The sequence below is a fragment of the Drosophila santomea genome, chromosome 3R, assembly GCF_016746245.2.
Source record: "Drosophila santomea strain STO CAGO 1482 chromosome 3R, Prin_Dsan_1.1, whole genome shotgun sequence".
In the NCBI taxonomy this organism is placed as follows: domain Eukaryota; kingdom Metazoa; phylum Arthropoda; class Insecta; order Diptera; family Drosophilidae; genus Drosophila; species Drosophila santomea.
Window position 1 is genome coordinate 18,371,406 of NC_053019.2, and position 12,675 is coordinate 18,384,080.

At 41.8% G+C, this 12,675-nt stretch overlaps 1 protein-coding gene across 2 annotated transcripts; it reads right to left on the reverse strand.

The window, feature by feature from the left end:
* Nucleotides 1-1,323: 1,323 nt before the first annotated feature.
* LOC120452025 lies at nucleotides 1,324-3,159 on the reverse strand. 2 transcript variants are annotated; one of them, XR_006356504.1, is made up of 4 exons: nucleotides 2,819-3,159; nucleotides 2,547-2,754; nucleotides 2,183-2,470; nucleotides 1,324-2,126 (listed from the first exon to the last, which is right to left on the reverse strand). XR_006356504.1 is itself a non-coding variant. In XM_044006339.1 (3 exons), exons 1-3 carry the CDS (start codon nucleotides 3,061-3,063, stop codon nucleotides 2,255-2,257), a joined length of 669 nt encoding a protein of 222 aa, XP_043862274.1. In that variant the 5' UTR covers nucleotides 3,064-3,159; the 3' UTR covers nucleotides 2,159-2,254. The 2 variants fall into 2 exon arrangements, 1 of the variants encoding a protein (XP_043862274.1); XM_044006339.1 differs by lacking the exon at nucleotides 1,324-2,126 and having other exon boundaries at nucleotides 2,159-2,470.
* Nucleotides 3,160-12,675: the final 9,516 nt, after the last annotated feature.

Below are 12,675 nucleotides of genomic sequence, written 5' to 3' on the forward strand. Positions count from 1 at the left end.
TTATTGTTGTTGTTGTTGTTGTTGCCTAGCAGACTTGTTAGTTGTTCGTGGGTGTTTGCCGCCTCATGCAAATTGCATAAGTAACGAAAGCCTGGGAAAAAAAAACGCAAGCAAAAAGAGCAGAAAAAGATGGGCAAGGCGAAAAGGCAGAAAGTAAAAAGTAAAAAAGTAAAAACCGACAAGGAAAATAGAGGCAAACAAAGTTGCTTTCGCCAAACTACCCCGCACACTCGTATATATTTTTTGAATTTATATTTAACTGTATTACAAGGCAGTGGGTACCACGGCCCATCCACACGCCCATTTACATTCCCATCCAAAGCCAGCCAACGGAATCGGAAGTTATAGTTATGCCGCTCGCGCGGACGCATTCTGCAAATATATTTTTGCCAGGAACAACAGCAACAAAAGTTTATTTAAAACTTTTGCGGTTAAGCTTGTTACTTGCCAGCTACTTTTGCAAACGCCCTTCGCCCCCGAAATGCTAACTCGTTTAGCTCAAGAGTTCCGCCCTAGAAAATATTCGAGCTGCACTTTTCCTCAGCTTCCAGTTTTCCACAGTGGGCGCCATAAACATTTTCAAGCAGCACGTGTAGCCCGTCAGTGGTCATAAAATTTATACAGACTACGGCTTTGACTTCGCCATTAATGCCAAGAGGTGTCCGACCCCGGGCGTTACTCAATCTCGTCTTAATCAGCTGGCGGATTAACCAACTTTATGCAGCTGCTTAAATTTTCAGCATTCTATTTGCCATCCTTGTAGTGGCATCATAAACATTTTTAATTTCATTTGCCTGTCGCAAAGAACAGGTCCAGAACTAGCAGCAGGAATCCGTAGGCGAAAGATTCGGGGACAAAATAGCAAGGAGCAGCGGCAAGTGCAGGATGCTGCTGGCATATCGATGACGCCCACCCCTTTCCCGGAAATGGAGGATTCTCCTGCAGAAAGGCCAGCAGTCCACCCCGTCAGACCGGCCCAATAAAAGTGTCGAAGGCTGCCTGACATAGCGCCGGCCTGCTTTGTATTTATGATGAGCCATCCGTGCCAAAGTCCCTCGTCGTGCCATTCCCGTGCCTCCTCCTGCGGGTCACAAAGTTCCTTATTGTCCCAGTCCCCTCCTGCGAACGGAAACTGGCTTGCACTTCTAATCGGAGCTGACGCCATACGTTCCATTGATGGCTATTGATGGTTAAACTCCATCTGCGTATATCAGTTAAGATTTAACATACAACTCAATAACAATTTGTGCATAAATCAGGGAAATTTTAAAGGTATTGCAGCTGCGATCCCTTTACTTCAATTAAGATTACTGCTTGATGAAGTTCATTTGTACAAAGGTAATCAAATATTATTCAAATTCAGTTACTTTTTCATTACATGTTTTTGAAAAGGCTAGCGTTTCCGTTCCTATTGGTTGATGAAGCTTCCTTTCGTATTTGCCACTTCGCATCACTGATGTCCAAAGCATGTCCTGCAGTTAGAGTTCGTGCGGGTCACAGTGGGATGCCTGCCATGCGAATTGGGAGCAGAGGAGTTCCTGCATCGCCATTGATGGAATTCCAATAAATCCTCCTCTCAGCTGGCTCCTCTTTTCCCCCAGTGTGTGTGTGTGTGTTTCAACCGCAGCAGAAGCAGCAGCTCTTAGTGCCATATTTTTGTTGGCCATCTGAATTTTGAGCTCTGTGGGCTGGTGTCTCCTCGCCCGTCTCCAAGGGAAATAAATTATGGCTTAATTTAATTTGAGGTGCCTGCCCGGTCACCGCCTGCAACTGTGGTGAAATCTGTCTGTGGTTGCTGGATTTATATGCATGTGAGTGCGGAGGCCTTAGATTAGTTGCCAATTCGCTTCAGTCCCTCTGTGATGCATGGCAAGAACTATTTCCAAAAAAAAGGCATTTCCTTTTGTCCGGTGACGCAAGGCAATCTGAGTCTTGGAAGAGAATGGTTAGCAAGGTTCGGAAAACCAAGGATTGGTTTTTTTATTTTCTTTTATATTATTTAATTGGACATTTTTAATTTTGCCTCCTGAATTTGATGTTTACAAAACAGACTTCTTGGCCACAGGAAACAGCTTGATCGTAAGTAAACCCGTATAAAAGGCACACATTAGAGATTTTTCCATTTTCTGCAATTTGAATTGTTTTAAGAAGTACAATAGTATGCTCATACATTTGAATTTACAATTTCATTTTCTTTTCACTCCATGCAATGTTGTCTGTAGAATATAGGTACTTGAATTGCTTTTGTTCATGCTTAAGTGCCTAAAGCCACCTTGGCGATTCGATTGCCACCCTCGTCAACAGTCGTCCTGAGGGCATTGGACATGGCTCTTTTCCTGGCCACGTCGACAACGGCGTAATCCCCGACGATCTCCACCAAATGGGTCAGAGCATTGGTTAGTGAACAGGAGTTATGGTTTTCGATAACAGAAGACGCAAGGATATACCTTTTCAAGGCGGTGGCCAGCATCTTAAGATAGTTTTAGGAGAAGAAGGAAACATTGATTTCAATGTATTTTACCGAAATACATCAGGATTATTCTCACCCTCATGTAATCGGGATCGATGCCATTCTTCAGATGTGTGGGAAGGTTCTCATCCAGGGCCAAGCGAAAGGCTAGATTGCAGTCCAGCGTTTGGACCAGCCGTGACATCAGCTTCATCATTGCCATGGAGTGCCCATGCAGCTTACTTAGGTTAATCTTGCCATCTTTCCTGAAAAAGTTGATGAGATCCTCGTGTCTGGTGAGGAAGCTAAATCGCTCAAATGAGATGTCAGCGCAGGTACGTAGTTGTCAATTTAAGCAGTTTAGGATACCTGTAGAAATTATCCTTGCCAAATCGACGCTGAAAAGGCTCAATTAAACGCCATGCATTCCGCAAGGATGCCTTCTCCACCATTGTGAACTCATTTTCGTCAGGTCTGTAGCTCACATCTCGATCGGGCAGCGGTTTTGGATAAACCGGAAGATTCGCATGGCGGAGCTGGTCGTCATCACTTCCCTCAGACTGATTGGTTTGGCTAATGCGGCTTACTTGGCTTAGCTTGCTGACTTGGCTCATTTTATGGCTTAGACTTTGCTGTGGGCAACTTTTTATTTAGTTTCTACATATGAACATTTGGCTTTTTACTGGCTAAAACTGATAAAAGTAGCAATGCTTACTGCGAGCAAGATATGAAATTGAACTTTAAAATATTATCAGTGCTTTATCGTCTTAAAAGTATCGACTAACTATTAAAACCAAATTAGTTATTAAAATAAAAGTGTCACATTTTCCTGGATTTTCAATGTGAAGTTTCCATTTGATTCATGAACAGTCTAAAGTCTCCAAGTTTCTTCAGTGTTTTTAACTCCCTTTTGTTGGATGGAAATAATTAATGGTGCTTGTTTAAAAATACGGAAGCATAGCAGCAAAGTAATTCGAAAATAAAGATATGAAAGCGAAAGTTGGAAGTTGGAAGTTGAGCAGCGGCAGCAACAAACAAACAAGCAAACAACGCATCAACGCAAACAGCATGAAAAGCGCGTGGGGGGAAAAACTTTTTCGGACGAAATTTCCTTATTAAGCGCAATGCAGTTTGCCACTCCCCACGCCGCCCACCACCTTCAACCCCACCCCTCCCCCTTAGTCCTGCTGGCTAACCGGAAATGCATCAGTGTCAGTTTCGCTGGCTGCGCAATTTCGTTAAGAAGTGCGCAAAGTTGTTAAATTTTACGATTTAATTGCGAAACTATTAAAAATTACGTCGCCTTTCGCTGGGCGCGAGTTGCAGTCGCTGTCGTCGTTGGAGTTGCTGCTGCAGTTGCAGATGTTGCCGCCGCTGCTGTGGCTGCCACAAGCAGCGATGCCGCAAAGTTTTAAGTATCAAAATGGAGCTTAATGGTGCCCCATATTTACACAGAAAAAAAGGAAAACAGTAAAAGAATTTGATGAGTTAGGGCTCATTTTTATTTGATAACTTTCTAAAAGGTAATTAACATTTCTTATTGAATAAATAGTTAAACGTTTAAAATGTTCTAAATTTATTAAGGGTGTTACTTGTGGGAAATATTTTTGTTAGAAATGTTTTCAGTGCACTTGAACAGTCACACCCATGGCCGCGTATCTTCTTGGGCACATTGGCAAAATATGCTGCCTACCCCATTTTCAGCAGCCGCCCCACTTTCCGTCAATTTTTCCGCACTTTGTGACCCTCGTAAATATAATTTGTGCAAAGAGTTTATTAAAGTTGCAATTGATAGGGGGAAGTACTTGGAGCCCCTGCCAGGGGTTCGCGTAATAAAATGACAGAATGAAATGGTTAAATTAATGTGCAGCGTAATCAACGTTCGCCTGATAGCAGGAACATGATGAATAAGTTAAAATCTCTGGGCCAACGGCTCAGATAAATTAACTTAATTACTCCAAACCGACTGCGAGGTTGGCGAATGCCAGTCCCCTCACAATTCACAACTCACCCCCCGCACTTGCAAAGGTGAAAATTTCACATGGCACTTAAGGAAAGGAAGCCCTACAAATTATTTATTCAGAATATTTCTGTATTTTTGTTGCATTTTTATACTAATTTTATTGCAGACGTATTTTGAATTCAAGTTGCTTGAGAGTAAAGCTTACGTCAAATGGCCTTTGATTTCTGTTCTTCTGGGCAGATTGTACCATGGAATCCATTTTAATTACTCAAATTCGAACCCTTAGAAATTATTTAATCGTTATAAGTTCATTCGGGGAATAGCGTTGTGGAAATGGAAATTAAGAGTACCTATATTTCAGTACAACTTCACTTTTGTTAACCAAACAATAGGTTGAACTCTGACTTAGTTCAATTTCCCTGATTGCGCAACACAACTTCCAATAAAATAACATTATTCATCTTTCCAGCCAAACACACTGATACTGGCCTCTTAATTGGCTTATACTCATGTTCATTTGAAATATTTCGATAGATTGCAATTGATATAAAAACCTCGACTGCGGTTAATTTGTATGGCATGGTAGATAAACAATAATTACGCACATTTAAACACACGCAAATTAACTTGAGCGCACACCCATATAACCTACTGCATGTCCAAGTGTTTGGATGGCTACATATATGGTCGGTTGGTTGGTCTGCTGGTCTGCTGGTCTGTTGGTCTGTTGGTCTGTTCTGGTCATTACAGATTTATCGCAACATAATGTAGGTGTGCACGATTTATGCCCAGTTTGCTGAGAGCGACAACAGTAACGATGCCAACAAATCACAGTCGGCAGTAGCAACAATAATGATGATATGGCACGGCCACCAAGAAACGCAGCAGCCGGAGGAGCAGCAGCAAACACAACAAATGCCCCCAAACATCAGTAGCCAACAATGCCCAACCGGAGGCGATGTGCATGTGGGGGTGCTGATTGCCACCTATTCTGCTACACGCAGAATAAATGATTATTTTTCTGTACTTAACAAAGTCTATATGTTGATAATGTTTACGGAAAAGACACTCTACAGAAGCCCACATTTGGTTTAGCGTTTAAAAATGTTGTTCACATAGGCATACAGATATCTTTAGTAACATCCTAAATTTGTTGCCTAAGTACATTTTTATACCCTTACAGTCAGAAGCTAAGCTTTCAAATCGTTGATGTGACCATTTTTGTGGTTGTTTTGGCATTTCGACAGAATTAGCAAGAATCTGCTCGCTTAGTCTCTACTCTCAAGCTTTATTAATTTGCGAAATCACTGCTTTCTTACGGACAGACAAACGGACAGAAATATGAGCACGGCCAGATCTACTCGGCTAGTGGTTCTGATCAAGAATTTGTTACATATTTTTCATTTAATCTATAATATAGTATATACATATAAACATCCAAAACGAGTTTTCAATTCCAAGTTACAACCAAGTTACTATATAATTTTACTATATTACAACCTAACAAATATTATTTAATATGCTCTTACCAAACCCAGTTAGAACGCTGATCTGAGTGTAAATTGGCGGAGTTTAGTTTCAGAAGCAATCAGCTGGAACTTAGCCCAAATCCTGCCTTTCAGGTGAAGTGCAGAATATTCGGGGAACGTGGGTGTTGGGATCAGCTCTTTGCGTAGGCGGAAACGCCCCACCAATCTTGGCCTAATGATCTGGCCATTATTTAATTAATTGTTGATAACAGCTTCATTCTCAGCGGAAATGCGTCACCCATGGTTGCCAGCCAATGCTTAACTGTGTGCTTGCGGTGGCTCAAATGTGAGCCCAATTCCCTTCGGCGCTAATTTAAATCGAGCCCAATTACGACTGGGTGGGAGAGAGGCGCGGCTCCAAATCGATCTCACAGCTATTAACGCTGAACATTACTGAGATTTTTGTTTGCCCGATTTCTCGGCAATTTCACGCCACATGCGATTCAATATGGCCGTACAGGCCACCACGCAACCATCCAACCATCCAACCATCCGTATTCACATGCCGCACAATGGATAATTAAAATGCTGGGCTGCAGCATCGATGGGGATGCCCGTTTAACTCGATGTGACGACCCGGAGACGAAGGATTGGTCAGGTCAGGGTGTCCCAGTGTCATTACAATGCTATTATCAGTTACAATAAAAACGGCCACAACTCAAAAATTTAATTGAAGCCCACGCACGGGGGCGTAATTGTTAACTTTCATTACGTAATATCCGTAACGGGGCCCGGACCACGAACACGGATCCGAATCCGAATCCGGAGCCAGTGGCCTTGGCCTCTTGGGGGATTATGGGGTAAAGTGGCGGCAAAAAGCTGAAAAATTGCAATGCTTTCATTACGCATCCCATTGCATATATTGTTGTCGGTATTCCCGGTGCTCTTTATCTCCGCACTTTGCCCTCGCACTCCCACTGGCAATTACGCCAGCACGCATATATCAATTAATTACTTTTATGATTCCATAAAACCGATTCGAAGCATTGGGTTATGCTCTCCCGCCCGCTGGACCCAGCCAAAGTAATGACAGATGCAAATGTTTGGCCGATCCACGAATGGAATCGTGGGTCGATAAATTGGACAAAGTACAAAGTCAGCCAGGTGCAAATGGATTTAACAACAGAATTCCGGAGAGGCGTCGATTCAAGAATTTTACAAAAATTATATTAAAACCAAAGAGTATGCTATAGTCGAGTTTCCCGACTATCTGATACCCGTTACTCAGCTAGTGGAAGTGCAACTATTCTGATCACGAATATGGGTAACACTTAAGTTTAATCTTCCTCCTACATCCAAGAATCTAGAATACCGTTTTCTCTTTGGAATTAATATGCAAAATCACTCCCTTTCATTTCTTAAACATACTTTTAACTGCATCCCATACAGCTACGAAATGTTATGGATCCAGATATGAAAGTTCATTGCATGAATATGTATAATGCAAGTAGCGGGCTTTCACTTCTGACACGGCCAAAGAAACTCTCATTTTAATGTATTCCCTCGCACGAGTATCGTTTGTCTTCACTTTCGTTTTCCTCATGGAAATGATCCAAACGGGCTGAAAATATTCCCCCCTGCAATCGGCGAAGTGGAGTAAATGGAGTAAGTGGAGCCCAAAATTTCGAAGCACTTTTCCCAACTTCTGGGATTTTAATGAAATTACACTGCATTTTCACACAGCTAAAAGCTGTTAGGTTGTTGTCTCAAAAAATTTGCAAGTGGCCCATTGATGCCTTGCCATTTGATATGTGATTTTATTTGGACAAACACAAACACAATAAGCTAACAACATTTTTTGTTAATTGAATTCAAATAACTGACTTTCGAGTGCTTATGGTAATTGACAATTTCATTTGAATATTTTCAAAGAAATTCAATTACTATTGGATTTACACCTAAGATGTGTTGATGTTGCGTGTTGTGCGACGTTGTGGGAATTTGTTTTCTTTGAGTTGATATTTGTAATTATTTTTGTAATTCATCATAGCAAAGTGTTCAGTCTCTGCACTGTTTGCAACTCCCCCGGCAATGCGTAATCAAAATTTAATTAAAATGTAAGCCCTGAGAGTGCAGAGCTTTGATTGAATATTGCAAACGCTTCAATAATAATTACGGCATATCAAGATATATAATAATAATTTGACAGGCTTTATGGTTTTCGGCGCTGAAAAACATCCAATTAACACAATTGATGTGTCTAAATTTCTGTTGCAAAAAGAATCCCAATACCTAGGACAACGCCCTTCCTTCCATATGTTATGTGTTCCCTGCTGCTCCTGGCCAGTAATGAACGACTCGGAATAAATAAATATATAAATTCTTCAAGATTATAAATTTTATGCAGTTGTAAACAATTTCAGACATGCGACCGCAGGCTGGGTTGGGTATCTCATGCGAGTCGGGGATGGGAGTACGGCTATTCCATGGAAAAAGAGGCGGATGTGCCACAGTTGCATAAAATTGCATACGGAAAACTGAACCACCACAACTTCTGGCCCAACGTCGATGGCTGCGACGACGTTGTGGCTGCGGAAGAGTGGAGCAGCTGCGGAGCGGGTGGTGCAGAGCCGAGTGGGTTGTGGTGGTGGTGGCGGTGGTGGGTGGACTGCATCCTTTCTTGGCGGACATTTCGGTTGCGAGGCACGTTTTAAAGGCTTGATTTATGCGCACTAACTTGGATTTTACAGCTCCCCGCTCGCAATGTCCCCCTCGGCCGGCGAACTCGTCTCATCTGCGGCGGCTGCCACTGTTCTCTGTGTGTTCCTTTATTTTTTGTGTCGCATGGAAAGGATTATTTAGAGTCAGCGGCGGCTTGCGAGAGTCTGAACGATAAGGGCGCAGGATGAACGACAATGGCCAGGACAGCGACTTTGGGATGCGAATGGGAAGGCGATAAGGACGAGGATGGCCGTCTGATGATGGTAAAAGCGCTGCGATCATCGCAGCAAGACAAGTTTGAGGGATGAAAAATGGAAATGGCGCTGAGGTCCCGGGTGGAAACGAATACAAGCCACAAACACCCAAGTTCAAAATCAGAGCAAATGGAACCCCATAGTCAGAAAATAAATTGATAAAAATTAATAATAAAAGTGTTTTATTTCTGAATGCGTCACTCACTGTAGTGGTGCAACGTACATTTTAGCTACTTTTTAAACATCTCGTGAAAATCTGTCAAGCTCCATGAAGGAGTTTTTAACGTTGTTCTAAAAGTATTCTTAGTTACACATTTAAAGGAAATCAAAACTAGTTATGCTACCCCAACCCACTGTGCAATTTTAGAACGGAAGCGAAAAATGTGTGTGTACTGCATCGCCGCTCTCCACCCAAAAATATCAGCCACTTTCGCCGCAGATAAAGCTGTCCAGCCAACCGAACGGCTAACCTAGATGGGCTCTTTCACGACGACCCTGCCAAATCCCAAATGCGACTGAGGAGACGTCATAAAGTGCACCTCGACGACAACAGTAACGCAGCAGGCGAACGCAAAGAGATTTCGGAGTCAGTGCGTTGTGCTTATAAATTTTGCCATTTAATGTGCATCTCGGCTGCATTTGCTTCGATAAATAATTCCGGAAACATTCCTTGGCCGTTGGCATCCGGAAAGTGTGTGTGTGTGTGTGTGTGGAGGCCAAATGCCAAATGAACATCCGTTTTGCTCTGCTAGATTTCACCATTGTTAGCAGCAATTTCATCAGCTCTTGAGAGGATGCGCACGTTCCGGGGAAGCTGCTAACCAAATTCCGAGCAGAGTCAGAGTTGCATAAAAATAAGTAACCGCACAATAGCACATTTTTTTATTAACTTAAAAAAAAATTTTAGCTTTTTATTGATTGCTTTTCGTGAGTCAGAGTTGCATAAAAATAAGTAACCGCACGATAGCACATTTTTTTATTCACTTAAAAAATAGTTTTAGCTCTTTATTGATTGCTTTTCCTTTTAAGAGCCAGGTACATTCCATACATAAATATATAAATATTAGATAATATGTTTTAATAAAGTAGTTTATTATTTGCTGTTAAGAATCTCCTTGTAAAATTGTAAGTGTTCGATTACCCAACTGTTGTGTGGTATTCCATTTTTTGAATTTATGGCAAAACTAACAAACTGAAATAGCTCAAGGCTCAGATGAACCTGTCCAGTCCTCGCTGCCCTAAAGGTAAATGTCCCAGGACATTTTGCCGCATCTTACTCGGACACTTCCTCTGCGCAAAATATGAAAATTAATTAAAACTTTCGCAAGACACGCACACGGTAAAAAGCAGGAAAAACGAAGCAAACAAACAAACGAACGGACAAAGCTAAAAGACACCAACAGAGTAGGAATAAAAGTGGCGAAAATTATGATGACCATAATGAAGCTAAAGGTGAGGAAGTGAGGAAGTGTCCGGGGCAGGAGGCGCATTCAGGGACGCTGATTTTGGAGTGGGGAGCTTCCATTGGGGTCAGCGCGTGCGGCAGACGTTGCTGCTATTAATCCATCCAAACTCAAACACACGCACAGAAATTCCCGGACGGACACAAGTTCATAACGCGAATATAAAAACGCTGCAGGATATCGCTACAACAGACAATTTCCGGGCAACTTAAACTTGAAGACGTCCCCCAGATCCTTTGCCCACGCATCCGGTTTTGTTTGCCAAGTTTCTGCTCGGATGAGCCTCAATGCTCTCGCTCACAGCCAGGACCAGTCGGACCGGGCCAGCTCTATCCACGGGCAGCAGTTCGGCTGTATAAATTGTATATAGCTGCTGCCAATGGACGCCGATGAGTTCCTGGCCAAGTTGGGTGCACCAAAAAAGAAAAAAAGCGGGTGGTGAAAAATTAAATTATTTAACCGTCGCCGGAAGTCCATTGGGCACAAGACAGGGACTCAAAGGAATCTGTCGCAGCTGTTTACAATGTTGTCCCCCGAAAAATCCTCTCAAGTCAGCGACTTGCCGGACTAAAGTCGAACCAAGGAAAATTGCAAGGCCAGCTTAATTTCCGGTCATAGATAGGATCGAACAATCCACTAGAGATCCGGCGCGGATCTTAATGCTGCGCATGTCTCAGTAACTAGATCAGGCTAGCCTCATACTCGACCAACTTAAATTAATAAGCTTAGTCTTTTTTCTGGTTAGTAATACCCTAAGTATAACAATGGAATTACACTTCAGTAACCTATGCTGTCCTGAGCATTTAAATAATTCATTTGGCACTGCATCATCGATAACCTGACAACAATAAATACGCAAAATGGGCAAACAGCTAGAGGAGAGTGAAAGAAGAAGTCGCAAGGACTTTTCGGCGGCAACAGATTGTTAGGCCTTTTAACGCCCCTTCAACATATATTAAGGTATGGGGTCAGATTCTCCAGGCGAATATGCCAGACTATATATGTATTTCCATGTACCATATCCAAGTCCAGCTCATGGGTGGCTAAGAAATTAATTGAATTGAGTAGATTTAACATCACCCTAAGCCAGCAGTTCTTTGACTACCTTACAGGGGTGTTACACATTTTCCTTTCAAATAGAAAGATCCAACAGACACATTCGCATACGTTTAATGCAGATTTCGTTTTATTTGTAATCCACACACTCGAGTAACCCAAAAAGTATGCTACGAAAATGCAACATTCGTCGATGTTATCAACTAAAAGTGGTTTATGCTTTGTTTGCGTAACATGCTCCACATCCACAAAGTCTGACCGCATTCAGAAATTCCTTGCAAGCACATTTCAAAGCTATTCTTTGGAAGTTTCGTAAACTTCATTGCGGAAGATGAGGAGCAGTGTGGCCAAAGAACAGGTAACTATTAAATAGCCTGTCTGTCATACCACACATACATGACAAAGTTGTATGCATAAGCGGCTGGACATGTGTGTGCTATTCTTTCAATGGGGCAGGAGTGCAATAAAGAAATGACAACGGCAGAAGTACAGTAAAATCTCTTTGTATGCAAATGCAAGTCATGTTGGATCTGGATCCACTTACAGGTGCCCAGCACCCAAGCCCAGTGTACCCAACCCACCTATTACCCCATTTTGGCCACCCTTTTCGATGCAGTTCTATGCTGATTTTTTCCCGCCACTCGAGCACTCGAAAAGGCGAGCCAGACCACTCCACACTCCACCTGGATGACCACAGAAAATAAATGAAATCTTCTTTATTATTTGCCTGAAGCCTACGGGTGAGGGCTCTCCTAGTTCCAGGGCCTTTGTATGTTGCTCTTGTTTGTTTGTTGAGTTTCACAATTTATTGTTATTCGCTATATTTATAGTTTGGCTTCAATTTTCCCGCTTAAAAGGCAATGTAGTGAGAAGTGAGCACAATGAAATACATGCAAAGTTATACTCAAAACAAGAAGATTAAGACGCTGTAAAAGAGTCGGTTCAGGAATTATAGCTGCTTTAGAAACATGTTTTTTTTTAAATTGGGACGTTTGGTTTTTTAAAGGCCTTAATTGCACTTAAAAATATTATGAATTGTTATGATTTTGCCTAACAAAACTTAATTCATTTAACTTTAATCTTTTATAAATATAAATAAATATGAATATTTTGAATAAATGGAAAATGGAATTTAGTTTTGATGTCAATGGTTTTTTTACGATAGCAGATAAAGCTATGAGATATTATCTTGATATATATTTTATATTAATTTATTTTATTGCACTTAAGAATTTTTAGTTGACCATTTTAGAGGACCAAATTAAACCACTGGGTATGTAGGTGTTTCAACTGCATTTAA